This window comes from Hippichthys cyanospilos, chromosome 16, assembly GCF_059441005.1.
Source record: "Hippichthys cyanospilos isolate Australia breed blue-spotted pipefish chromosome 16, RoL_Hcya_1.0, whole genome shotgun sequence".
Taxonomy (NCBI): domain Eukaryota; kingdom Metazoa; phylum Chordata; class Actinopteri; order Syngnathiformes; family Syngnathidae; genus Hippichthys; species Hippichthys cyanospilos.
In genome coordinates, this window is record NC_142384.1 from 12843817 (window position 1) to 12869974 (window position 26158).

Consider the following 26158-nt stretch of genomic DNA (forward strand, 5'->3'; position numbering starts at 1 on the left):
GAAGGTAGACAAGTACGGTATTATCACAAAGTAAGGAGTCGCATGGGACTCGGGGCACGCGAGATTTAAAGGGACAATGTGTAAGATTTAAATCGTTTTTTATTACGGACAGCAGGGGGTGCTGCGTTTACTGCTGCGTCAGTCGCTATAACAGACATGCCACATTTATTTGCAAGTTTTTGAAATTTATAATCATTCAATGTATTAATTTTTAACGAAAACGATCTAAATCTTACACATTGTCCCTTTAAAGTATATTTGAAAAGTAGCATCTGTGCAAAAATCTCTCGAAAATAATTATTAAATTGAAAAAATACTTATGGAAAATATATCCCTTTTATACATTAGTAGCTTGTTCAAAAAAATTCACATTAACTCATAATCCTGAACCAAATGTGCATAAATTAACCGAGAATATTATTGTATAGGTTTTGTCACTATAAAATAAATAAATACAACTTTTGGGAAAATTTAGCCTTGTCTACAAAAGGCAAGAAATGTGTCTGAACAGGAAAAAGGCTCATTTAACTCGAACCACAACCACATCTTTCTTTTTCAAATCATTTGAAAACAGAACAATAAAACAACACGGATGTCTACTGACAGTTTTAATTTAAAAAAAAAGAAGAAGCTAACACTATCTTTAATCTTTGTATACGATTACATTCATTTAGGAATGCAAGATAGATCTCTGTAAACAGTCATTTAAGTGTGAAAGAAGAACGACGATTACTAATTCAACACTTTGGCTACTTGTGTGAGTTAAACAAATCATCTCAATACGGGACCCCCGGTTTCCAGGGTAACAGGAAACCAGTTCAGGCATTCAGACCTCCTGGCTGGGATGTATCAGTAGAGGAAACAGGAATAACATTAATCTTCAGGGCTTCATTTGTAACGCCAGACTCATGGCTGTTGGTCTGCGTTGAACTTGTAAACATATACAGTTAGTTGCACGGTACTTTATTCTTTGAGTTTACCAACCAGTAAACTGTAAATCTGACCGCTGCCCGGTGACGTCACTGCGCTTTCACCGACTCATTTACGCAGTGGTGTGTTTACTGACCGCCGGACACTTCGATCCAGTTCGCCGAGTGCATGTGGACTGTCAGCCTGTTGGATTACACCATGTGGAAGAGCTACGAAGATTGGCGCCTGTCCGGACGCGCACATGTAAGAAGATGACATCTTTGGTGTTAAACCTGATGGGTTCGGGGACATCTCTGAAAGCAACATTAACTGTTTACACAGTAGAAATGTCCCCAACTGCAAGTCCAACCGTTCCCTCCTCTCAGATGACATCGGATCAACTCACCGTGATCGCTGCGTGTTGTGAGTACTACATTTGTAAAGCGCTACTGCTTTCGCATAATCTTGTGTTCCTTTCTTGCAATGTGTTAAAGTTTAAAATTTGTATTTTTTTTAGTGTGGCAAGAAAGGACATGCTTACTGATGGCTAACAATTTTGAAAACATTCGCGAGGGTGTTAATGTTTAACACTTTGGTTTGCCTCGTAAATGTATTGTCTGTTCTCTATGTTGTTATTCGGTTTTCCGATTAATTTAAGTTTAAATCCGAATTCATGGAATATGGGAAGGGATTTGATGAATATAAATGCTTGGTGAAAAAAAATACTTGATGAACTATTTGAAATGCTTGTCAAGCCAGTTTAAGTTAAGAAAATGTGTGTTTTTTTTTCCTGACATTGAACTCAAATCTTAAAGTTGACATTTATTTTATGGGCCTCCCTCCTCAATTCATATCTTTGACATATCCAATTGCTTTTACAAGCTGAAATTATTCTTCACTTGCAGGTACATCACAGCAACTTCCCGTATATCAGCAAACAGGCTTTCAATCAATTCAATTGCAACTGAGCCATCTTTATTTTAAGCGTTGTGGGTTTTTTTTTTTTATCTATAAACATTGGTCTTTCACAAGTTGTTCACCGGGAGGAAAGCACAAACTACAAGCCTGATTATCTGACTATCTTTCTCCTGCTTTCCCGCAGTTTCCTCCCTGGTGTTTTTTGCTGTTATGGTGGTGCTCTTGTCCATCATTTACCGCAAGGATCCTCAGTGCTGCAGATTGCGCTCCTATCAGGGGCCACATGCAGATACGGTAAGCCCTTGGATCAACAAGAACAAAGCAAATAAACACCTTTTGTGCTGAGTGGTCTTATGAAGTGGTCTGAATGTTCTGTTCAGACATGACTGAAAAAGCCAAGCCCGAATACACCGCATGTGTCGCAATTAGCAAGTGTCACATTCAATTTTCAAAGCAGTGTGGGAAGTTCTATATTAAACCTGATATCATCATTGTCTGATAATGAATTTGTCACAGCCAATTGAATTGATATGAATAAATACATGTGGCACCCACATCACAGCTCTCTTTGCAATTACAAAAATAAACTGGGTTCAACAGTTCATGCGTGTAGATGTATTCAATTTAGGGTTAATTTCAAGAATGTGAGAAGCGTAATCTCAGCCAAATGTGGACTAGCAACTAAAGATAACACATTTGTAAAGATGCCAGTGATAGCACTGGTGAAATGTAAACACTCCAGAAAGGTAAAGTTTTCTTTCTTTTTGTTTCCTCTGCTTGCCTGTTATCTTCTTATTGCAGGGGCATGACTCATAGCTCCCTCACCACAACTGACAGGAAACTCTGTTCTGTTACACATTTGCGTTAACGGCACCAAAGAACTAACAGGGCGTTTCACCAAGAACAAACTGAGTTGAAGTCAGGCTTTCGCCACATGTAGTGGATAAGAGAACTTTGAGAGTTTATATTTCTTTTCAAATTAAGAGCATAAAAAACAAGTTGAAATAAAACTGATGGTGTTATGAGATCTAGCTTCTGGAGTTGCCCAATAAAATATGCCTACTGATGCAACTGCAAACGGATTTTTCAAAGTTTAATAAATCAGATATGGGTGGTAAAACATTTTGTTTCAAGTATTTTTTTTTTCCATCTAAAAAGGCTTTGGTTCGGGAGTACTTGGCTGAAAAAAAGATTTCATAGAGGATATGTCATCGAAAAAAGATTACGAACCACTGATGTTGAAAAACTCCCACGCGGTATTTTAATTTGAGTGTAGATAAATGAATTTAATATAGAGTTTTGCTGTCAACTCTTTTTGAAGTTTGAAGAACAGGCCGGGAAACGAATACAAACGCACTTGGTCATTGTGTTGTTGGGGGACATTTCTATGTCTTCAACTTCATCGTCACATACCTTTCCCTGCTTCAGTTTGCACCATCAATAGTGGGCAGGCGCTACTATGGGTGTTGGGGACACAAGGGAGACAATGGCTCTCCTTTTTAGTTTGCACTGGTGAAAAAGGCACATTGCCCTTGGGATCCTCCCCCGACTTCAGTGCTGATTTTACACGGTTGTGCTTTTTCACACAAGCTGAGTCAATGGCTGAGACAAAAGAACAAGTCTCCTTTTTTCTCTTTCCTTTTTGCTTCTTAAAACTACGAGCCAGTGAGGGAAAATGACCCCTGACATCACGTTTTTAGTGTCATCTCTGTCTTCCGAAAATAATGTGACGGTTATGGCAAAGGTCATTTGCGTGCGTCGCTTCAAATATAAGTGATGTCATTGTGTATTGTCGCCTGGGAAAAGTTGAATAAATTAACGTGATCTGGAATTATCATGTGAAAACCTCATCACTTGTGCTCGCATTTGACCAACGATTATCCTCCTGCTAAATTTAGTCAGGCAACAAATTGACTTTGTTGTAATGCCGCCCCAAATGACATACAAGGTTATAATGTGTAGTGGAGTGTCCTTGTTAAGGGGTACCTACTGCGGTTAAAAGGGGAATGAAGAGATACTGAAAAGGCCACACTGTGTGGTTTGTTGCCTAGGGGCTCTGATGACACAGTGGGACACCATATTGTTCCTCCAACAAAGCAGACTCATTTAGACCCAGGACAATTACCTCGTTTTCCTCAGGCTTTTTTCTTCTCCAAGATGCCTACACCTCATACAGTGAGACTTTGACAGGTTGTGTTGTAAAAAGGGGCGGGAATGGGAGGAAGCACGAAAATCAGAGGGTGGTCATCTTATTGATTCGATAATTTATGGTATTGCTAACCCAGCTAGTATCCACAGTGATTAGACATGGCGTGAAAATCGGGCAAAGAGGAGTAAAATCTGACTAATTGAGGCGTTTGTGAGTGTTTTCGATCGTTATTGGCTGACAGATGTGTTTCCTGTTTAAGATATGCTATTAAAGTTCCTTATTTTACAGGATGCTCCTCCTCAGTACTACAGCAGCAGACAGACTCTGGTGGGAACACCTTTTTTAGAACAGACACACCTCCCACGTTTCAACAATACGAATGTAAGTGAGCCTTAGCAAGTACTTGAATGTGAGCATGTGAACATTTTGTTATATGTACATTATATATCGGTGTACTTTGCTTAACTGCATAAATTCATGTGCATGCATGTATAAGTGCATTGAAACTATTTCCGTCTTTCCAGGATTGGAGGACATTTTGGCTTTAAAATTCTTGAAAAATAAACCTGCACTTATCTGTGCCAGTGCCTCTGAGTTTATTTGCAAAATTAGCATACATTTGTTGCCGCAGAAAATAAAAAGAACTGAGTTAAACTGTGATTTTTTTTTAACACTTTATAAAATGTAAATTAATCCTCAAATGTAACTTTTTAACATATCTATGTTTTTTTTTTTTTTTAATGTATATCAATGTATATATGCTGTGAGGTATGCAACAGTAATGTGACTGGCTTCCCTGTATGCCAATCAAATTACATTTTATTCTGTATTATCGATAAAGGCAGAAATTCAATACGGTTTTGGATATTTTTATATATTGTGTAACCTAATAAATCTAGTGACAGTGTACTATGTTCAAACTGGATTATTTTTCAACATTGTGCTGTTCCCACTCATACATTAATAGAGATTAATTAATCACTAATAGAGAAAGAAAAGGGTACCATAACATAATCAACAAACTATTCCTTTGAATTGCATTGCGTTCCTTTTTACATGGAAGCAAACACATTTCTCGAAGCATTTCTGCTATGTGCTATTCATCAAATAAAATAGAAACCTTACCCATTGTATAGACTCTTATATGCACTTATTTGACCATACAATTATCATGTCACTAACTAGATTAATTATTATTTGGCTTTATACACGTAATAACTATTCACATTCAAAAGTAGTTTTTAGTTGACTTTAACAGGGCCTTCAATCATTACTTGGACAATCATTGGCTCATGAGAGCATGTGTCATGTGCCCCTATTCCCTAATAATGACCCCGCTGTGTTTTATGGCCTGTGTGTGACACTATGTGCAGGGGAGTCAGCTGTTCTATGTCGGCCTGCCCTCCAGCTACAATCTGCCCTCTCTGGAGGCCCCCCTGCCCAGGCTGCCCTCCTACGAGAGTGTCCGGAAAAAGGATCGCCAGAGGCAGATCCACATGATGATTGCAGACCGCTTTGGTCTCAATGGACCCATTGAGACTGAGGTATGATACATCCAAGATGATACAAGGATGCTTCTCATAAGACAATGGGGTAGTTAATGTTTTATGTTCAAAATTGTAATTCAAGATGAAATTGATTCACCATCATACCAATCAAAAAGATAATATGGCAGGGCCCTTGATCTACTCGGGCTTTCAAAAAGCTGATAATAATAATAATCCCATAATTATAAAGTATTGTATACACTACAATCAGAGCTCATTGGAAGATAGATTGCACTCAGGGTCGAGTACACAGAACATGCTCTGAACTCATCGAACGCTCACTGCTGACGACCACGTTTCAAGGTTTTACAGTGTTGATCTTTGCCTGAGCTTTTGACTCGCTTGAGCAAACAAGGTAATGAGAAAAAGGCACATCAAACATAATTAAAGCCAGCACCCTGAACACAAACAGTGTCCGAGAGGGCTGCTTTGTATTCGTGTCATTTTTTTGCCGCTTTGACCCTTTCTCTTTTTCCTTAATTAAACATGATTTCCTATTCCCTCGGTATGGTTGGCCTGGTAGCACATGTGGTGCTTCCCAGACATCCTTTCATTGGTCATCGAAACGTCTTCGTTTTTTGACTCGCTTCGACTTGAATCCATAGATCCGTTCTACCCTGTGGCCAAGAGGTATCATAGCTGTAAACTTTGCAGCCCTGAACGAGTGTGGTGGCTGTACTGAACAGAAGGGGGGGGGGTTGAGCACCACTTCAGTCGCATGTGGGTCTCTGGGCAATTAAAAGATAAAGTAGACACAGTCTCCCAGATGTGTTCAGAAAGATGGAAAACCATGTTTCCAGTGGTTAACTAATCCATGAACTGTTAATGTAAATACAAACAAATCAATCTGCTGTAGGTTCCTCATTCATTTTCATTTGTTCTTCAAATTGTACAGTTTCTTTTGTATTATGTTGCTTTTAAGGCTTTGCAGCTTATTGTAAACTCCTCAGGAATCAAGAATTTATGCAAAAGATAACACAAGAAGGTTAATGTAGAGATTTGTTTTATTAAGACAGCAAATCAATGACCAATTAAGTGTAGGAGGTGAATTAATTGTATTAATTTGGTTTTACCTTAGAGCAATTACCCCCAAAAATCCAGACATACCCTGCTGATACCAGAGGATCACTTATTTTGTCTTTAACTTTGAAAATATCCAACAAGAACAAAAAAGGTCTCTCTATCTAATATAGTCACATTAATTTTAATCTGTAGGTGTCGTCAATAAATGCACAAATGTATCCTCTGAATGTTGGCAGGTTGTATTCAATTTTGCAACATTTTCCACAGCCGCCTCCATCATACGAGGAGAGTGTCCGTCAGTCTGTTGAGGTGCCATCCAACATCATCTCCTATAGTTTGGATTCATCTCCGATGCTGGGTTTGGATGGATCTCCGATGTTGGGGGACCACACCAACCCTGTATCCGATGTTCAACCTGAGCCACTCCATCCATACAACTCTGAGAGCAGCTGTAATGTTCTTCCTGTATGAGACAGTCTGGGTTCTGAAAACGTTTGATGAATGTGACTAACTGCAGAAAAGAGTAGAATTTCAAACCATGAAATGGTTTGGAACATTCTTCACAGATCTGTTGACTGAAATACCTCATCTGACTTCTGGTTATCACGAGCTGGGAACCCAAAGAAAAAATGCACTCGTATATGTGCAACACACAGTGGAAAAAAGACTATGATACTGGTGCAACTTCAGTAGGATGGTGAACCAGAGACTTTATGAAAACTGTGGACTTTGGAACGCGAACTGAAGAACTGAAAATGGCAACAAGTATTTTTATGTCGTACTCATATTGATGTATGTTAAAGTTAGTTTTAGCTTTGTGGTTTGTGCAGGGCATAATACACTTTTTTTAATTTCCAAGTCTATGTGAATTTTTGAATGGGCTCAACTTAACTGCTCATAAATAAATAAAACACATGTAGAGTAAATTAAATATTACAGTCAGAAATGTTCACTGTTTACATAATGTAATTCAATCAAAACAAGTTCCAACGAGACCGATAGGAACCCAAATTATGAATTCATTGACGGCCAGATTCAGGCCTCTGCTTTCTAGGAGGCTAGGTCACAATGTTAATGTGTGATAACATTTATTTATTTATTTGCTAATTATGTCTTGTTAAAAGAAATTCATTCAAAGCGGAGTTTTAAAAGATTGTAGCAATGAATAGTATCCCATTTTGAGCTGTTACTGTTACCCCCACAAGGAAAGTGTTTGTTAAGCCAGTTTGTTTTCGTCGTAGTTGATGTTTTTTTTTTTTTTGGTTTTATTTTATTTATTTATTTATTTATTTTTTGTAGAAAAATAATAATTCCTCACTATTCATCTGCATCAACGTCTGCAATATTTTAATATGGCTTTTGTATACTATTTTCTATAAATGGACAATTATTTGCTATCGGTAATACTTCAACTACTATACACTCCATAGTAGACAGCGGTGACCTCATCATTACCTTAGAAACATGGCTGCCTGCTGTGTCCACAGTCGTGTTAGCGAACGACGGGAAAAGCCGAGGTTTTCCGAAGAGCCGAGTGAGTCTGATAGGTAAACAAGGTCAGACTGCAGCACGCAGTCGAAGGACTTTAAATCGCGCCACTAACACGCGAGGACAACTGAAGTTCTTTCCTGTGTCGTGCGACAAGAAAGGTAGGTTCTGTGTGTTTTACTAACACATTTGCATCGAAAAGGCTCTTTTTCAACTAAGTCCTTTAGATATTGTAGCATGCATAATGTGGAGGAACTGCGTATTTTATTGCGAATTTGGTGCAGTCTGCAGGTGCCTCAACGTCATAATCGGGCACAGAGAAAAAGCTGCATCATCGTTGCTAGCACATTGTCAAACATTATACGCGTTGTTATTCTGAACATGTCTGAATTTGAATTTCTCTGTATTTTCTTTCAGCAGCATCTTCGCATTAAGAATTTTACATTTGTGACAGTCATCCGACAAGACTCCCATCAGTCCGCCACGATGTTTCAGTGTTTTCATTTTATGGTGGAGCCCATCAAAAACATGACATTGAAAATAAAGGTAACTCATTTCTCCATTAAGTGCTTCAGTGTTTAATGTGTAAACTGGATTTACTTTTGGCTCATGGGTCACCTTGATGCACCATTCAATTGCCATGACAACAGTATTTTTAAGTCGTTCATTGGGCATTTAACCCTATTTGGTAACCTTTAACAACTATGCCACTAAGGTTTGCACTCCAGCATGTGCTTATTTTGGATTTCTACATAATCTTGTGAAATGATGCTCGCATTACTCTAACGCTCTAATGCTGATGCTCTAAAAAGCAAAAAGGAGCATACAAAAGAGTTGAGAAAGCATTATTGCATCTCAGGACCTGTTGACAAGGTGAGACGTGGCATAAAGTCTGTAGGGGATGGGTTTTGTTTTCTGCTGGCACTTCAAGTCACACAATCCGTGTCTGTGATGCCTCCTTTCCAGTTTGACTTGAATGTAAGGCAGCAATTACAACATGAACACCAAAAACAGCTTTTATTGGCACCTCAAGGCTGCTTAACTTGCTTTTTGTTTCGCCAGCTGATTTAACTTGCACCAGGAAAGTACACAAACATCATAGGGGTGTGACCTACTTAGGAAATGACCAAACTAAAATGAGCTACCAACTTTATTAATTTTTTTAAAAATATACTTAGAATCTTTTATATTTACAATGCATAACATTGCATCATGGAACATTGCAAAACTCCATGAGCCCATGTACTGTATATAAACACGTTGAGGCATGCAACAGGCAAACTACATCAGACTGCCAGATCTCAAGTGACAGATGACAAGCAGGAGTAAACTTTATTTTTTTAACACATTCATTGCCAATGACGGACATGTATATCAGTTATTGCGTTAATGCCACGAGAGCTACAGACATTTTTGTGAGCGACACATAGTTCCCAATCTACCTAAAGGGCATACTTCAACTCTTCAACAAATAATCTGTAACAGACAATTGAGCCAGGTTTTCCTTTCAGGCATCGAATGTGAAACCCAAGAAAAAGAAGAAGACTGATTACCTGGATGAGGACCAGCTATTTGTTGTGGAACTGGCTCGAGACCTTGGTCGAGTGTGCCAGGTACAATTGAGTGTACTCACCAAACACTTAATTATCGTCAACCTGATACAACATGTTTCTGAGGTGTCAAAACAATAAATCCACATGTGCTTTTGCTATATCGCGTCCTCAGTTTCCTCGTGTAGTAGCCACGTATACACATTTACCGTATCTACAGAGAGTATTCAAAGTTTCTGCTTGGGTGAATGTGTTCACTAGACTGTAGACTCTTAAATACATAACCTTACCTATGCTTTCAAAGACATTTAACATGACACATTTTGGAAACTGGACCTTCTCAAATTGTGTGAGTTTTCTGCTTTCAAAGCCGTCACCAAATTACTTGTCTGTTGCGCCCACTAAAGAATTCATCAGTCCTGGAGCACATTTGGAACCAGGATGAAATCTGGCCAACCTCTCTCTGTTGGGTCTTCATTCTCGAGTGGGCTTCCATGTTTGAGAGAAAGGTAATTGTTCTATGGCATTGTGAAAGATAGTCTATTGAGAGTTGGGAATTGACTCAGAGCAGCGCACTTCTATTAAATGTCGGTGATGTTTTGTCTGCAGAAGAGGCCCATGCAGACTGATGGCTGGCCAGAAAGTGATGGTAACAAAAAGTGTGATCTCACTGACCAGCAGGACATGCAAAAGGCCAAGTTAGGCCTCCTTGAATGGATGAAAGACCTGAGAACTCAGCCTGAGGTAAGGTGTTTCACTCATTTTGTTCTTCTGAAAAGTTCCATCGCCTATTGGGTCCCCCCCAGTCCCATAGAAATCATTATTATTGGTTGTTATGTAGCAAAGCGTTTGGCCTGGGGAAACAGTGACCAACATCCTGGAGGACTTAAGGTCAGCTTGGCGTTGGGGCCGTGTGCCAAACCTTCTGAGTGCCATGGAGTTGGTTCTGTGGACTGTGATGCTGCAAGATTTAGATAAGGTCCGTGCATTTTTTAATCGATATGATAGCAAAGACTGAGCTTTCGTTTTGTACCTGCAGGATACTATACCACAGCAGTGGTTGATGTGGAAGCAGAAAACAAATATAGGTAAGGTAAAAACAAAAAATAAAGCATTATATATGTTTTATGTATTATATATGTTAATTCATGATTTTGTTTTTAAAAAATGTTTTGTGATTATTTTCTCTTCCTTTAATTCCCCATATTTTTAGGTGCGATACCATATATTCCTCAACCAGGTCAGTGGTCTTCTGTTTATCTTTACAACACCATCTCAGGTGTACGCTTACCTCATTGTCTCAAATATTTAACTGCTTTATTTAAGCATCTGTTCTTATTTGAAATGTGTTTTTTTGTTTTTTGGCAGTGTGGGACTGGATCACAAATGCTGCAGGTACAGTGTTAATTCTATAAGTGTTTTTATGACTATCAACTTTACCCAGCCTATCTTGCCGTTAATTCAAGAATTGTATGTTCTGTGTCAGTGGAAGTGACCCTGAACCAGGATACAGCCAATCCTGATCTTCTCATCTCAGATGATGATAAGAGAATGCGTTGTGGCTTTGAGAGAAAAGACATCCCCAACTACCACCAGCGATTTGATGGCTGGTGGTGCGCGGTCGGAATGGTAGGCTTTGACTCGGGCCGCTACTACTGGGAAGTGGAGGTGGGTGAGCGCGACTGGCGGCTGGGCGTGGCCAAGGAGTCGGCTCTGAGGAAAGGTTTCAAGTCCCTCAACACCGACACGGGTTACCTTACCCTGCGTCTGGAAAGGGGCACTGAGCTCAAGGCACTCACGGTGCCCTTCACTGCCCTTTCGCCAAGCCTCATCTCTCGAAAAGTGGGTATCTACCTTGACTACGACGGCGGCCAGCTGTCCTTCTACGACGTGGACAGACGTGTCCACATCTACACTTACAATGAGCGCTTCAATGAGAAGCTTTTCCCACTGTTTGGCACAGTGGAGATCATTAATGATCTGGTGATCAGGACCCCTGAAGCCAATACCCAATGTCTCTGCGCCACATCCTGCCTGTGGGGTTGATTTCTTACCTTGCCAGCGTTTCCTTCAACATCTCCGGAAGATATCATATTAAGGAATATAAAGGTAACAAGGTTATGCAAATATACTAATCACTGGGAGGAATCAAAGATCCTGTTGTCAGAGAACATTGTGCTTTCAATTAGCTTCAAGGTGTAACCACTGTCCGTGCTGCTGCTACTTTCCTCTTTTCCACAATCAAATTAGAAACTGTGCTCACGTATTTGGTGTTTGGAAGGAGAACTGTAGAATCTACAATGTCATGTACTGTAATAGTAATACTGTAATCATACATTGAATAAAATGAATTAATGTTGATGGTACTGTCTCTTTTATTAAAAAACGTCACATGTATTTGTGGTGGTATACCCAGTACTAAACATTAATGGGCCTGAATTTGGGTATCAATATCTAAATGATCTACTAAATATATCTAGTAAGGGTCGCTCAGACTGGTGGTTAGCACGTCCGCCTCACAGTTCAGTGACCCGAGTTCAAATCCACCTCGCTCCGGACCTCCTGTGTGGAATTTGCATGTTCTCCCCTAGCCGGCGTGGTTTCACTCCGACTTCCTCCCACACTCCAAAAACATGCTTGGCAGGTGTATTGGACATACTGAATTGTCCTTAGGTGCGATTGGGTGTGTGAATGGTCGTTTGTCTCTGTGTGCTCTAAAAATCATTACGTCTCTTATTATGAATTACATTACAATTTATTAGTAGAAACATTAAGGGTCATTGGGACTTCTGTTCGTTCATTTCAAATTTCTTAAGTTTGTAAAACGCCTACAATTTCACCAAAAAAATAAAACGGCAAATATTTCATTAGGTATGCTACATAAATTATTTAATTACCAGAATGATTTATTTAAAAACCTTTACCCGTACAAAATGAAGGTAAAAATATTTGTAGCGTTATCTGCTACGTCATCTACGTGCGACGCCTCCACAGAATTCTACTAATGGAGGCGCGAGCGACCACAATAACTTTAAAACAAGCTTTAAACAAACATTTTGGGTTCGATGGCTTTCGATCTAAAGTGCAGGAAAATGTCATCAAAGCAGTTATCCGAGGTAAGTTAAGAAAAAAAAGCGCACTGACGAATTTGTCGCTGTGCATTTATCTCAGCTAATTGCTCAACAATAACCCTAGCAAAACAGAAAGGAAAACACATTGTTTCTTATCTTTAAGTATGACGATGGATATCGAACATTTCTGACAGGTTGTTTTTTAAAAGGGTTAATTTTGTTTCTTCCTGTAGGAGACAGGGATGTGTTTGTATGCATGCCTACTGGGGCAGGGAAGTCCCTCTGTTATCAGCTGCCTGCAGTCCTGGCTGCAGGAATCACTCTGGTCATTTCGCCGTTAATTGCTCTTATTCAGGTCTGTTTTGCTTCATAATCCACGTTTCAATGTTACAATTATTACCCACTCACCACTGTTACTATGGTAAATGACTAGTTAGTGTAAAGCGCTTTGAGTATCCAAGGTAGAAAAGCGCTATATAAGGGAAAGTCCATTGACCATTTACTATTTTCTTCCAGGATCAAGTGGACCACTTAAGATCTCTGAACATCCCTGCTTGCTCCTTCAACTCCAAGCTTGCAGTAGGCGAGCGCCGTGTGATTCTAGCTGATTTGCAGAGTTCGAGTCCAAAGCTCAAGCTACTCTATATTACACCTGAGATGGTAGCTTCTCCATCATTCCAGCCTTACCTGATTGACTTATTCTCCCGGGGTCTGCTGTCCTACCTGGCAGTGGATGAGGCTCACTGTGTCTCCCAATGGGGTCATGATTTCAGACCAGACTACCTCAAACTGGGTGAATTGCGTGTTCGCTTTCCAGGGCTTCCCTGCGTAGCGCTCACAGCGACAGCACCTAAAAGGGTCAAAGATGACATTGCTAATTCCTTGAAGCTGCATCTGCCGCTTTCTTTTTCAACGGCAGTTTTTCGTTGCAATTTGCACTATGATGTAATCTTCAGCGAGATTCTTCCAAACCCCTATATTCACCTCTTTGCATTCATTCAGAAGGCACTGGCTCTTGGCGGCAGCGCTAATGGACAGGTTAGTCATCAATACAAACATATAATACAGGAAATAAGAGTATGGTACATATTTTGTAGCTACATGATTTTCTTCACATAATAATCAAGGCAAAAAATATATTAAGGATTGCTGTCTAACTCCTCCCATTGACATTTGTCATGTTTTTTCCTAAGAGAAAAACAGAGCCTAGTGTTTGAGAAAGTTTTATTTGGTCCTGCAGAATCCTGACTTCTGTTGCTCTCGAACAGGGTTGCGGGATTGTATATTGTCGGACCAGGGAAGGTTGTGAAACCGTAGCTCACCAACTGACCAAGCATGGTGTCCTGGCAAAGCCTTATCACGCTGGTAAGTCTTCCACTGTGGGCAGTATAGGAATGGGAACGAAGTGGTTTTTGCATTTATTTATTTTTTTTATGTACAGGTCTGAAGACTGGAGATCGCACAGAAGCTCAGAGGGACTGGATGGAAGGAAAAGTGAAAGTTATTGTAGCCACCATCAGTTTTGGTATGGGTGTAGACAAGGCTAATGTAAGGTAAATAATAAATCTGTAGGTTGCTTTTTAAATGTTTTTATTATAGCTTCTTCATAGCCTTTATGACTGCAGGTTTGTTGCCCATTGGAACCTTGCAAAATCCATAGCCAGCTACTACCAAGAGTCTGGGCGAGCAGGAAGAGATGGATTGCCTTCCCTATGTCGCATTTACTACTCCCGAAAAGATAAAGAGCAAATTATGTTCCTCATCAATCAGGAGGTTGCACGAAAAAGGGTCAGTGTGGCAGCAACTACGATAGCATCAAAATATGAGCTTCTGTTAATTTCCCATCATATAAAAGGTGTGACTTTTGACTGCAGGAAAAACGAAACTTTGCAAAGGAATCAGACAAAGCAGCCATTACGGACTTTGATGCCATGGTGCATTATTGTGAGCAGGAAAGGTAAGTGATGATATCACACGTACGATTAATTGTTTTTACTGGCTTACAGCAGTATGTTCAAGCAAATATCTTTGGCAAAAATCTATCACTTTTTTATACATTAGTTACATGTTCAGTTGTGCATCAACAAGGTCTTGTTAGAAATGGAATGGGTTCATTTCTTTTTATGTACAGCAGAGGGCAGACATAACCGCTTCATGAGCAAGATTGTGGTAGGAGCCTCCAACAGCAGCTCATTACGGTCAACATCATCCGTTAAGAATTAAGACAGGCAGTAAAAAAATGTTAGTGTCGAGTAAAAAGAAACATGTTCACGTAAGTCACCATGTCGGGTTCTTCATGTTCAGTTTGGTTACATGTTTTCAAATATGGTTTAGTTGTTTAGTCCTCCAGCCAAGAGCGATGTTGTACATGGCTTATTCAAAGAATGTTGATTGTCCTGACAGTCAGCTTCAGAAGGTGTGTTTGACAGTCAGAACATCACTGTTGGTGTCAGTTGCTTTGTTGTTTGAAGGCTGGGCCTTTTCTAAGCTTCACACCCAGCCTGACCTCATTTGTTTGGTGCGAGTGTACCACTCCCATCACAGGTTTTCTCTGTGATACTTGGCACAAACCTGTTATTAAGTTTATTGCATGCTTTAAATGAACAATGAAGATAAGTGGTGTCAAAATGACTAGGTGTTGTTTAGGTGTCTTTAAATTCTTGCACCCTGCTTTTTGCCCTTGCGGCAGCAGCAGCAACAGCAACAGCAAGAGTACCTTGTGCAGATCACGACGACCATGGCAACAACAACCACTGCAGGAAAGCATAAAAAGCAATCAGCTTGATTCGTGAACCCAGATTTCGTATTCACACCAGAGAGTGAAGACTCACAGATGAATGTTAAAAGGATGAAGAAACCACCAAGCTCGACAGGGCTGGCATCGGGTAAACTCTGCAGCTTGGACCAAATCTTGTTTAGGAGATTTAATGCTTGGTCTTTGGGGTCCATCCTAATGAGGCAACAATAAGCAATGCATACATTGGTGGAATGCTTTAAAAATTGCAATTGTTTCTCTGTCAGATTTTTAAATAAGTGAAAGTGGGAGGCTTGTTGAGACACACCCACCCACACACACACACACACACACACACACACACAAAACAGGATGTTAACCTGTCTTGTACAGGGATAAAGAAAGTTCAGGTAATTCAAGCAGGTCATGATGGTGTGGTGATTAACTCACCTGGCTGTTTGGGTAGTTTCAACTCAGTGACTCTGTGGATGATCGTCTGATTCTTATTTGTGATTTGAGTGACTGACAAACAGTCCAGGGTGTAGTTTGTCTTTCCCCCCACGTGGGATGGCATAGGTTCTGGTTCTTTGTGAGATCCTGAATAGGAAAATGGATGAATATTTGAATTAAAACCCGCATGATTGATATGGCAAAGCAAAGCAGTCCCAGAATGTGTCACATTGTGGGCTGACACTCCAGCTTGTCAACATAAACAGTAGTTTGGCCTGTTTTTTCTGTGATTTATTTTCAACAGTGGTGTCCTTCCTTGGTCACCTCCAATGAAGTCCACTCAAACATTGAGGCATGGTGTGATCTGACACTAATGTACCTTGGAGTTCACATTTTTTAGTTGTTGTTCTGGACTCTTTTGTTACCATTATTTTTTGTCTTTTCAATTTGGCATCGATTTCCTTCCTGAGGCCACATCTGGAGTTTGCCTATAATCCTGTGGATTTTAAGTTTCTGACTAATAAAGTGTAAGTGCTGTCAAAAGAATAAAAGCGTTAGCCGTTAGATTTTTGCATGCTTTTATGTTGTTTTTTTTTCTATAATCTCCTCAAACGACTCTCTCCTTTGCTTTCCATGGTCCATTTTTGGTGTTGCACATGTTACCAAACAGCAGTTTGGGCACAAGAGATCTAACATGGTGGGGCTGTACATTGATTGAACATGTCCCTATGCTCATTTTTTTTCTTCCAATCTTTTCTTGGGGTACCATCAGTTTTGTCCAGGACAGTTGCACAAGTTAAAAAAAAAAAATCTGCTTAACCACAAGTCAGAAGCAATTGGAATGTATTCATCCATCCATTCATTCTCTAGCGCCGCTTATCCTTACAAGGGTTTCAGGCTTGCTGGCGCCTATCCCAGCTGTCTTCGGGCAGTCGGTGGGGGACACCCAGAACTGGTTGACAGCCAATTGCAGGGCACACAGAGACGAACAACCATTCACACACCTAAACACACCTAAAGACAGTTTTAGTATTTGCTTGCAATTTATTCATTAATGTTTAATAGTTTTCATTTATCTTTCATTACCAAATGCATCAACAATTTTTTCGGTGTTTTAAGCTCACTTTTTAGTCTTTGCAGTAATGCAAGAAACACCTGCGCTAGTAATATTTTTGTCCACAATTTCAAGCCAAATTCTGAGTGATTCTTGGCATTGACAACACAGTATTGAGCATACAACTTGACGGCGAGGCATTTCTTCTTTACGGTCTTACCTGGATGTCAGTTGTTTTTGTTGATGGAATAAGCAGTTCATCATCCGGAGCTCCTCAGCGATGAATAAGTTTAGCTTTCAGAGTGAGATGAAGAGATAATTCTTCAGGTGTAGATGATCATCTGGAATTAAAAAAAAAATCACAGGACACAACAACAATGTTCTGGCGTTCTTTGTTTTTATGTTTTGGTTGTTGGTGAAGATACTGCTACTGTACTTACTGCAGTTTGTCTTCTTCCGAAACTGTTTTTCCACTCCAAGCTGGAAGTAGCAAAGAGTCTTTTTGTGTGCTTGTCCCTTTCCTCACCTCCTTTGTGGAAACGTTTTCTCTGTCTTCTCATGGCTGTGTTAGCTGCGTCCCCCTTTCCTGCAAGGTAGTCCGCATGTTGTTAAAGTGGCTCCCAGCACCGCCTTTGTTTATGCGTGCATGTGCGTGCGCCTGTCTGAAGACAGACTCTTACGTAAGACTCAAACACTGAGGCGTGCTGCCTGTTTTTCATTAATTGAAAGTAGGATTTTGGGGGGAAAACAAAGAAAGACCGGAAGCACTTTTCTATCAATTTATAGTCCATTAGATGGATTTGAGCTGCCAATGTGCCCCTCCCCCCTTTTAATTCAAGATTGACTGTTTTGTGGTTGAAGTTGTCACTCTGTTCTCCACTACGCAGCCCAACTACAGTACATTAGAAACTTTTTATGGAGGTGGGTGGGGCTAAACTGCCTGTTGTCAATTGTTTGGTCAATAGTCAGTCCCACGTTAGAATGGAATGTTGAGTGAAATGGGAAGAAAACAAAGGCTGTATTAAAAATGTTGAGAGCAACAGACACAACACTGTTTGTGTTGCAGATTTACAGATACCACCGCAGAGCACTTTACCTTTCAACTTTTCTATTAAAGGAGAAATCAACCTAGAAGTTTTTTTTATTAATAATGTTCTTTATGTACCCGCTTGTCTAAACATGAGGTTCTGATAAATATTGCAGCAAAATCCACCTGTTTTTTTAATCCATCTCCAAGACAGCCATTTTGCAACTTTCTGCAGTCTGAAAATGACATCACAGTTGCTCGGAGCTGAGGTAACAGCCGATCACGACTCAGCTGTTTTCTGAATTAGGTCATGTGAGATTTGAAAGCTCAGTCATGTTTGGTTGTTACCTCACCTCTTGAGCAACTGTGATGTCATTTTAAGTTGACAGCAAGAAGCAAACAGGCAACCCCTGAGATGCATGAAAGGAAAATGTTCGGGTTGGCCTCCAATTTTAAAGTGTGCATTTTTTTTTAACATTGCTCCAAAAATAAAAATGCTGTAAAATCATTGTTGTCATAATGATCCTATTATCTCAGTTATTCCACTTTAAAACTTTTTTGGGAGTACATATTTTGTCTGTTTTGATGGCCGAAAGCGGCCGCTGTGCCCAATAAAGAGGTAAGGGTTTACACGTTCATCAAATGTTAAATGTTCCTCACAGGTTAATTATTTTTCTTTGTTGTATGCCGTCAAGCATTTTTACCTTTAGCTATGCATAACTGATGCTCTACAGCCTTTAGATTTATACAACACTCCAAATAATGACAACTTAGATAAATGCATGCTAAGCGGACGAATCAAGATTAGGACTGTACTATATTAACTATATAAAATATTGCCTGTCTTCCTTTTAGTTGCCGCCACGCCACCATTTCCAAATTTTTTGGGGACCAGCCACCAAACTGCGCAGGTGCTTGCGACTACTGTTCCAACCCGAAACTTGTGCGAGCCCAGCTGGAGGCGGCTAGCAGCACCAGCATTGCAGCGCCCAGCAAAGAACCAAAGAAGCCATTTGGTTTTGATCAGGAGCTTTACGGCGGAGGAAAGAAGGGTTATGGCTTTGAAAGGCAGGTTCATGTTTGAGACATTGATTAGTCACGTTTACATGGTTTGATTTGGTGACATTGTGCATCTCACAAGGTATGACGAAATCAGTGAAACCATCGATGACGACGACGCCAAGAGGAAAAAGGAATTTTCCGATCTCTTCAAGAAGCAGATGAGCTTGAGAAAGGTATTTTATAATCCACACGCAAACTTGTTTGGAGTGTGTTTTGACTTTCAACACATGCTCAGCAGCTGTTGGCATCTTGTAGTCTCCCTTAATTGAGGCCAGCAGTGGTATACTGAGGAATCAAATATTCCTGCCCAAGCGGCGCTGGTCTGGACATTTTGCAATGGTGTTGCTGTCCCTTCGCTCCGTCAGCAGACGAGGCTTTTCCAGACGGTTGCTTCACTTTATTTAGAGAACATTATCTTAGTTTCGACGCAATTTTTTTGCTGGAGGAATTTATCTACTGTATTTTTTGGACCATAAGGCACATTGAAAGTGGTGTAACTTTATCAAAAAGAGACAGTATGCTGTATAATCTAGTGCTCTTTATGTATGGGTGTATTGAAATTGAATAAAAGTCATTTGCTGTATTTTTTATTTTTATTATTTGCCTTATAACCCGGTGTGCCTTATGTATGGAATTTCCCAAAAATGTACCTGTTCATTGAGACTTGGCCTTATAGTCCAGTGCATCTTACAGTTCAAAAAATACCGTAGTAAAAAATAATACATCGATTTACAAGGCTCTAAGAGTGAATTTCAGTTTCTGGTAGGGGTGTCCACAAACCGATTGATATTCTTGATTATTTTTGGAGTGGGGTTGACAGTAGATACATTGTTTGGTTATGTGAATCAATCATCTTTGCAGTCAATTTATGTGCATACATTTGTTTTATTCTTAGGGACTTGACAACGAGAGAGATGACTTTATTCCTCCAGGTAAAACCCGAGTTATTACATTAATGGTATTATTAGTACATTTAAAAAAGAAAAAAAAAACTTTTTGCGTTTGTCTAATTTCCACTCTTTTTGCCCAATTCAAACATTCCAACATCAAATAGTTCAGCTCATCCCTACAACAGCTATTCTCCCCGAATTTCAAAATAAAATAAAAAAATATATTTTTTCATAATTCCTGAGCATTTAGTCTATCTACATGATTCCACATTCATTCCATATAATTCAAAACCATTTTAACATTCTTATACAATTTCTGCTGAAATAGCTTTATCTGGTTATTATTCTTATTGTTATTATTATAGTGGTGATGCTTATTATTAAAAAGCAAAGGCTTCAGGCTCATTTTCTTGTTTGGCTACTTCTGCTGTAGATGCTGACTGCCCATTGAAAGAGGCGAACAGTCAGAGGATCCCCAAACTCCCAGTAAAGGTACAGCACAAACACATTCCTCACAGCTATGGCGTTAATTAGCACAGTTCCTGGTATTCGGTGACTCATGCGTAGAACGTTGTGAAAAGAGGAGGTGTAACCGTGGAGATTGTAAACGATTGTTGACTGTAAACGTTTTTACAAATGCAACAAAATAGGATGAACTATTTTAGTCGTATATTTGGTGCATGTTTTTGTTCAGTCTACTGAACGTTCCAAATTCCTCAATAGGTTAAAAGTCAACTGGGATAGGTTCCAAATCCTCAGTGACGCTAACGTTGGAAAAAAAAACTGGAAGGAAGTAACAATCATTTGCTCACTATTTACATTTGAGACCCAGCCTTTTCATTTGTGTCCACCGTTTTGACTCATTTGAGCTGCCCTACTAAGTCCTCGTATTCTCAGGTGAGGAACATCCAGGCCTTTCAAATGTGTTTGAGTTGGATGCAATTAACCTTTTGTCTTGCTGAGATAAAATGAACACATCAGTGGACAAAAATAAGGAGGCTTAGTCTCAGGCGGATATACAGCTTCTGGTGTGGCAGTGCCCTACTTGCCAGTGCAAAAGGGTGGTATCGTAGCTAAACTGTCTAAAATGTGATTAACTGGCAACCATGCTGTCAAGGCGTAATTACCCCTATCACCTAATCCAGCTACCTAGAGGTCTAATATAGCTAATGGACAGCTTGGAGAGATATTATCATTTGTCTTTTGTTGTTGTTAAGCGTTCTGTACAAGGACAGCATTCAAAGATGTCATTGTATTTCAGTCCAGAGAGCACTGCCTGACACTCTTGCAAGAGGCATTATATGGCCACCAGGGGGCAGACAACTCCTTCTGGTAAATATACGGTCACAAACAACCTTAACTGTTTATATTTTGTTCTCATCACAGTGCATTCTACTTCTCATTGCAGCGATCCTCTGTCCTTGGCTGTGGATATTGAACATGAGGTGTTCAAGAAAAGCAAGTCTTCCAACTTGTACAAAGCGGCAATATTAAAGAAGGTTTTGCCTGGCCATGCATTACTTGGTTGCTCAGTTAAACTAGGTTAGTACCAGATTGACAACAACCATTTTGACTGACTGTCATTTTGTAATCAAGGTGTCCGAGTTGAAGAAAGCACCCACTATAAGAGAGGAGGCCATGAGCCTCAGTGGTAGCGAGGCCAGCCTAAAACAGGAAGAAAAAGCCTCCCCCTCTACATCCGTTTGTGAGGATCTGCTTGGGTTCAAATCTGCATCTGAGGTCTACTCGGTGAGTTGGCTCACCTCACATACAAAATATTTGAAGCAAGTTTCCACCAGGCAGGCGTTACTTTTGGGTTTGGATGCCCATGGTACTGTTAGGAATGGCAAACTCGCATCAGGGTGTGTAGCTGGCTAGTTACATGCCAATAAATTTGACAAAGACAAATAGTACTCTGTATTTTCTTGACTGTATCATCTGGCTGTTTAAAATTGAGAAGACGAGGTATGTCACAGTATAAATTATGATTTTACTGTATACAATAAAGTGTGAAAGTGTATCAAAGTAATCTAAAGAAAATCCCAACAGAGCAGAAAGCATAGACATCTCACAAACAACAACTTCACTCAGTATTGGTATTTTGATATTTTTCACAACGTAGGAGACAGATTTTAATCTGTTTTCTCTCCAAGAATGCTGCCAAGAATTAGAATCCAAGTGCGATTGCTACGGCAATTTGGTTTGTTATTGCCAATACAAACCACAAGATGGCGACATAAACTGTTTTTTCTATTGCGCATTGTATGGCCTGACTGAGTGACTTCAACAAATAGTTGACAACAAGAAATGTTAAAAAAAACACACAAGATGCCACAAAATGGGGCAGTAAGAGTTCTTAAAATGGATTCAAACCATGAATATATGAATAAGGTCTTAGCTAGCATTGAAATTGCTTAAATCAGTCTTCTAAAAATCTTCAATGTGTTTGACACATGTTAAGTTTTACAACTATAAATACCTATTTGCAGATTTTTATTTTTTCAGTGTTTAAACATGTAGATTATACTAGGATTTTAGCTATTTGCATGCTGCCCTTAGTCTTAGTTGAAAATCAAGGTGTCACTTGATATTTATAGTTATATATTGACATTTGTTTATTTTATTTCATGAAACCCAGACTGCTCGTGACACACTGGGTAGCTCATAGAAAAATATTTGATAAAAATATATCATTTATGAACTGTAGCAGACAGCATGGAAAATTTAGCTTTGATTTGAAATGGATGTCAACGGGTTTAAAATGTCTTTTAATTTTGACTTGTCAATGGAAACCTATCTTTGACCACGCAAAAAAGTAGCAAGTGAATGAGGTTTTGAGGGAATGACAAAAGAAATATATAGTTTTTATGTTTTATGCCACAGTTGTTGAATTACAAATGCACAAAGAAATATCATTTATTTAGTGAGTTCACAGTTTAAATATGTTTCTTATCATTCCTCCAGATGAAGCGGAAGAGAGTTGGAGCAGGCCTGAGGGGCTCGTCTGACCCTTTTTTGGCTGCAAAGGATCTGCTGAAGGGCTCCAAGATGGACAGTACGTCTGATAATGAAACATCAAGTGGCGGCTCAGTGGGCAGGATTCTACGGGAACCACTAAGCAAATGGTCGGATAAGCCTCTGCCTGTGACATCATCCATACGAGCGAGAGCGAACGCCGCCGCCATCGCTGCTGCTTCCTCCTCCTCCTCCTCATCCTCCTCCTTAAGCAGCCCAACAAAGAGAGGCAGAGCCTTGAGCAAAAAACAGCAGAAGCTGGAGGAAGCTGCCAAAAGTTCTCACTGCATTTCTCACTATTTTGGCAAGCCTCAAACAATGAAGGAAAGCCAAGCGGTGGAGAACTGCGTAGTGATTTCAGATGAGGACTGTGAACGGGACCGCCACTTGCCAGTCGGTGTGGAGCCTGAAACTTGCGCTATGGAGCCAGTTAGTCAGGATGGGAAGCCAGCAGATACCAGACTGGGAGTCATAGTGTTGGATGAAGATAGCGATGAAGGAATCAGGGCTCAGCAAACAGTGAAAGTCAATCCAACGTCTTCCAGGGAGTAAGGCACACTCACACACACACTAGTAATTTGTTGATGAGCATCTACAATGTGATATGATTTCAATGAAGCTGAACGTTTCATTTTTAGTTCACCTAGCATGTCGACTAACTATTTTTTTAATATTAGTTTAATCTGTCGCTTATTGTGTCGATTGATTAATCGGATTTTTAAAAATGACTGGCATTAGTTTTAAAAATGAAACAATGGAAAAAAAAGTTTTTTTTAGATTACTTGTTTCGTCCATAACATGTCAGAAAATTGACTAAAATATTGATAGTTTCCAGATGTTTATAAATATAATTATTTAACACAATAAGTCAGTAGACTGGAATTCTGAGGATTTGGACAAAGTTAAATTTCTAAACAATCGATTATAAACTATATTAATTTGAATCATTTTTGATTCAAACTTCAAAATGTACTCATTCAAATCAACATTGCAACATAGTTAAAAGCAATTTTCAAAATGCAAAGGCTGAAAAAAAAGCTTCTTTTCAGTCAGTACATACGTGTATTTTTTATGTATGTATAAAAAGTCAAAGGGTTGGGTATACCTTCAAATTCACATTATTCTAAACACATTCAGAAGCTAAAAACCAAGCACAACTAAAACTCATCCATAGGTCAGATACTTGACCTATAAAACCAAAACACTTAAGTAAAGTATAAATAATATTGTTTATTTCAGTACAGATGTGTGGTAGCTAATTACATTATTCTTCAAAATTGTTCAACATAATAACATGTTTTACGAACTCATTGACTATCATTGACAACTTAACGACGTCAAAGATCCTTTTTATTTCTGCCAGTAAATAAGTGAACTCATTCACTTCCAGCTCAGTCAGTTGGATATTTGACGTCAAAAGCCGTCAATGGCAGTGAATGAGATAATTTTGACGACTTAAGCATTAGTAGAGCTTGTACCAATCGCAGTTGTTCATTTTCTACGCAGAAACAACCCAGCAGAAGACCACAATGCGGCTGTAACCCAAGAGGTACGGTTTGGTCAGGTTTTAGGATGTCTGTCTTGTTCTGACCGCTTTTTTCCAAGCAGGCGTATGTTCAAGAAGCCATACAAGAGCAGCCTCCTCCGGCAAAGCGAGGCCGCCTGGTGGACAAGAATGCCAACAAAGTACATTTGAACCCTGCCGAGCAGCAGAGAACCACGCGAACGGAACAGCAGACGACGACGGCCGTGACTCTGAAAGAGGCGGCCGACGTGGTGGTCCGTTACCTGGACCCTTTTTACACTAAGGGGAAGTTTGCCACCAAGGTGTGAGGCGGTCAAGTCTCGAGCGAGTCCAATTCCCCAAGGGCAGCTTGCGCTAACTCACCGTGTCCTCCCTTTTTTTGTCGGTAGGACCTGTTCAAGTCCTTCGCTCGCTATTTGTCCCACCTTCTCGCAGAGGGAGGGACTTTATCTAAGGGCCAAGGTAAGATGATTCTAAAGTTTTTTTTTAAAAGATTAGTTCTTTGCAGGGGATAAAGAATATATATATGAATGTTACATTGACTGACATGCTCAAAGAATGGACAGCTGCTATTCATTAGCTTGTCTATGGTCTTTTATATGACGCGAAACTGACTCCAAATGAACGCTATGCGTTTGTTTTAAATACACAGCATGTAATTCTCTTAGTTTCAGTGAGTGTGAAGTGACTGCTCCTGTACAACACTCCAATGTGTACTCCAATGTCACATCTCTTGTGTACAAGTTCGCATCTTCTCATTTGTCTCTTTTGGCCCACAGTGAAAGCAGAAGCCAAGGCGCTCATCAGTCAGTTCTTCAACAAGGTCAAACGCTGTGAGAGTGAAGAGGACTGGAAGCACCTTAAAAGACCGGACTACTGTAAAGACACACTCAATCACTAATGCCCATGAAGATGTGATTGAATTCGAGGATTTTTCTGTTTGTGCCTTTTTTGTTTGTTTAAGACTCAGGGCTTCTACTCATGCACTTCTGTCTAGGTTTTTTGAGGAGCTTCGAATGCTTGGGCAATAAAACTTTTTGGACTTTTTCAGAACTCTGATGGACAAATGGATGAAAGATTTTGAATGGCACACAATGTTATTGTTATGGCTCAAAGTGTCTGAAATGCTGCCTGTTGAAGGCCATTTAAATGATTTTGCTGCTCTTAATTGCCTATCCAAGGAAAGTTAATGTTCTTTTGATGCTTTAATTCTTATACTTTTTTAAAATTTATAAATATTTTCTCAAGTAATAGTGCACTTTGATATTTTGCAAAGGAACCATACAAAGCCGATGGAGATGAGGCAGAGCTTCCATACCAACCTCAGTATTCACTAGTAGTAGTTTGCACAAAGACAATTCAGCATTCAAAGTGGTTATTATCACATAAACTGATATAACCCCCCTGTGCATTTCTTACTTTGTCATCTCTATGGATATCATCTGAAAACATTATCCAGGGTACACACGTAAATATTTCGGAGAGGGGTGATGGACTCTGAGGTTGTAGATACTGCGTGTCACCTGATCTGTGATTATTAATAAAATCACAATTCTTCAGCTGGGCCATCTGTGTAATTTTGCTTAAGGAGAAGGGCGTGTCAGAGAGGAGAGCGCCGCTGTTTGCGCTGTCCGGTTAAGGGTGACGTCACCACTAGTCTTGCTACATTCCAATACCCCTCGTAAAATCCATAATTTACTTCACGGGATATCACATTTATTATGGTTATTGGAGTCTTTTTAGATA

General features: G+C 39.7%; 3 protein-coding genes and 1 long non-coding RNA gene across 6 annotated transcripts; 3 read left to right on the top strand and 1 right to left on the bottom strand.

Annotated features, from left to right (window-relative positions):
* The first annotated feature begins 836 nt into the window (after positions 1-836).
* LOC148410684 (uncharacterized) lies at positions 837-7699 on the top strand. Of its 2 annotated transcripts, XM_088438069.1 has the most exons (6): positions 837-1173; positions 1252-1332; positions 2012-2121; positions 4265-4357; positions 5350-5520; positions 6814-7699. In XM_088438069.1, exons 2-6 carry the CDS (start codon positions 1257-1259, stop codon positions 7015-7017), a joined length of 654 nt encoding a protein of 217 aa, XP_088294195.1. In that variant the 5' UTR covers positions 837-1173; positions 1252-1256; the 3' UTR covers positions 7018-7699. The 2 variants fall into 2 exon arrangements, with proteins under 2 accessions (XP_088294195.1, XP_088294194.1); XM_088438068.1 differs by having other exon boundaries at positions 841-1332.
* A 333-nt stretch (positions 7700-8032) lies between these two features.
* Positions 8033-11945, top strand: LOC148410685 (uncharacterized). Of its 2 annotated transcripts, none has more exons than XM_088438065.1 (10): positions 8033-8195; positions 8452-8580; positions 9546-9647; positions 9992-10093; positions 10194-10328; positions 10426-10563; positions 10624-10672; positions 10798-10824; positions 10953-10979; positions 11071-11945. In XM_088438065.1, exons 2-10 carry the CDS (start codon positions 8521-8523, stop codon positions 11628-11630), a joined length of 1200 nt encoding a protein of 399 aa, XP_088294191.1. In that variant the 5' UTR covers positions 8033-8195; positions 8452-8520; the 3' UTR covers positions 11631-11945. The 2 variants fall into 2 exon arrangements, with proteins under 2 accessions (XP_088294191.1, XP_088294192.1); XM_088438066.1 differs by having other exon boundaries at positions 8060-8195; positions 8455-8580.
* A 628-nt stretch (positions 11946-12573) lies between these two features.
* Positions 12574-25976, top strand: recql5 (RecQ helicase-like 5). The gene is made up of 19 exons (XM_088438063.1): positions 12574-12700; positions 12889-13010; positions 13172-13693; positions 13924-14020; positions 14097-14208; positions 14281-14443; positions 14530-14612; positions 18776-18988; positions 19062-19155; positions 19878-19914; positions 20306-20364; positions 21134-21204; positions 21281-21371; positions 21469-21621; positions 22837-23435; positions 24394-24436; positions 24496-24714; positions 24802-24874; positions 25192-25976. The coding sequence occupies exons 1-19, from the start codon at positions 12589-12591 to the stop codon at positions 25311-25313; spliced, it is 2985 nt and encodes a 994-aa protein (XP_088294189.1). The 5' UTR covers positions 12574-12588; the 3' UTR covers positions 25314-25976.
* On the bottom strand, positions 13863-17538 carry LOC148410687 (uncharacterized). Its single transcript, XR_015868267.1, has 5 exons — positions 17334-17538; positions 17114-17234; positions 15840-15986; positions 15487-15605; positions 13863-15408 (listed from the first exon to the last, which is right to left on the bottom strand). It is a non-coding gene; the product is annotated as an uncharacterized LOC148410687 (long non-coding RNA).
* Positions 25977-26158: the final 182 nt, after the last annotated feature.

Coding starts and splice junctions, on each gene's coding strand:
- LOC148410684 (XM_088438068.1), top strand. CDS start 1,182: ATGACATCTTTGGTGTTAAACCTGATGGGTTCGGGGACATCTCTGAAA. Junction 1,333..2,011: donor CACCGTGATCGCTGCGTGTT/GTGAGTACTACA, acceptor GCTTTCCCGCAG/TTTCCTCCCTGGTGTTTTTT. Junction 2,122..4,264: donor AGGGGCCACATGCAGATACG/GTAAGCCCTTGG, acceptor CTTATTTTACAG/GATGCTCCTCCTCAGTACTA.
- LOC148410685 (XM_088438065.1), top strand. CDS start 8,521: ATGTTTCAGTGTTTTCATTTTATGGTGGAGCCCATCAAAAACATGACA. Junction 10,094..10,193: donor CTTCCATGTTTGAGAGAAAG/GTAATTGTTCTA, acceptor TTTTGTCTGCAG/AAGAGGCCCATGCAGACTGA. Junction 10,673..10,797: donor GAAGCAGAAAACAAATATAG/GTAAGGTAAAAA, acceptor CCATATTTTTAG/GTGCGATACCATATATTCCT.
- recql5 (XM_088438063.1), top strand. CDS start 12,589: ATGGAGGCGCGAGCGACCACAATAACTTTAAAACAAGCTTTAAACAAA. Junction 13,011..13,171: donor CGTTAATTGCTCTTATTCAG/GTCTGTTTTGCT, acceptor ATTTTCTTCCAG/GATCAAGTGGACCACTTAAG. Junction 18,989..19,061: donor AAGGGTTATGGCTTTGAAAG/GCAGGTTCATGT, acceptor GCATCTCACAAG/GTATGACGAAATCAGTGAAA.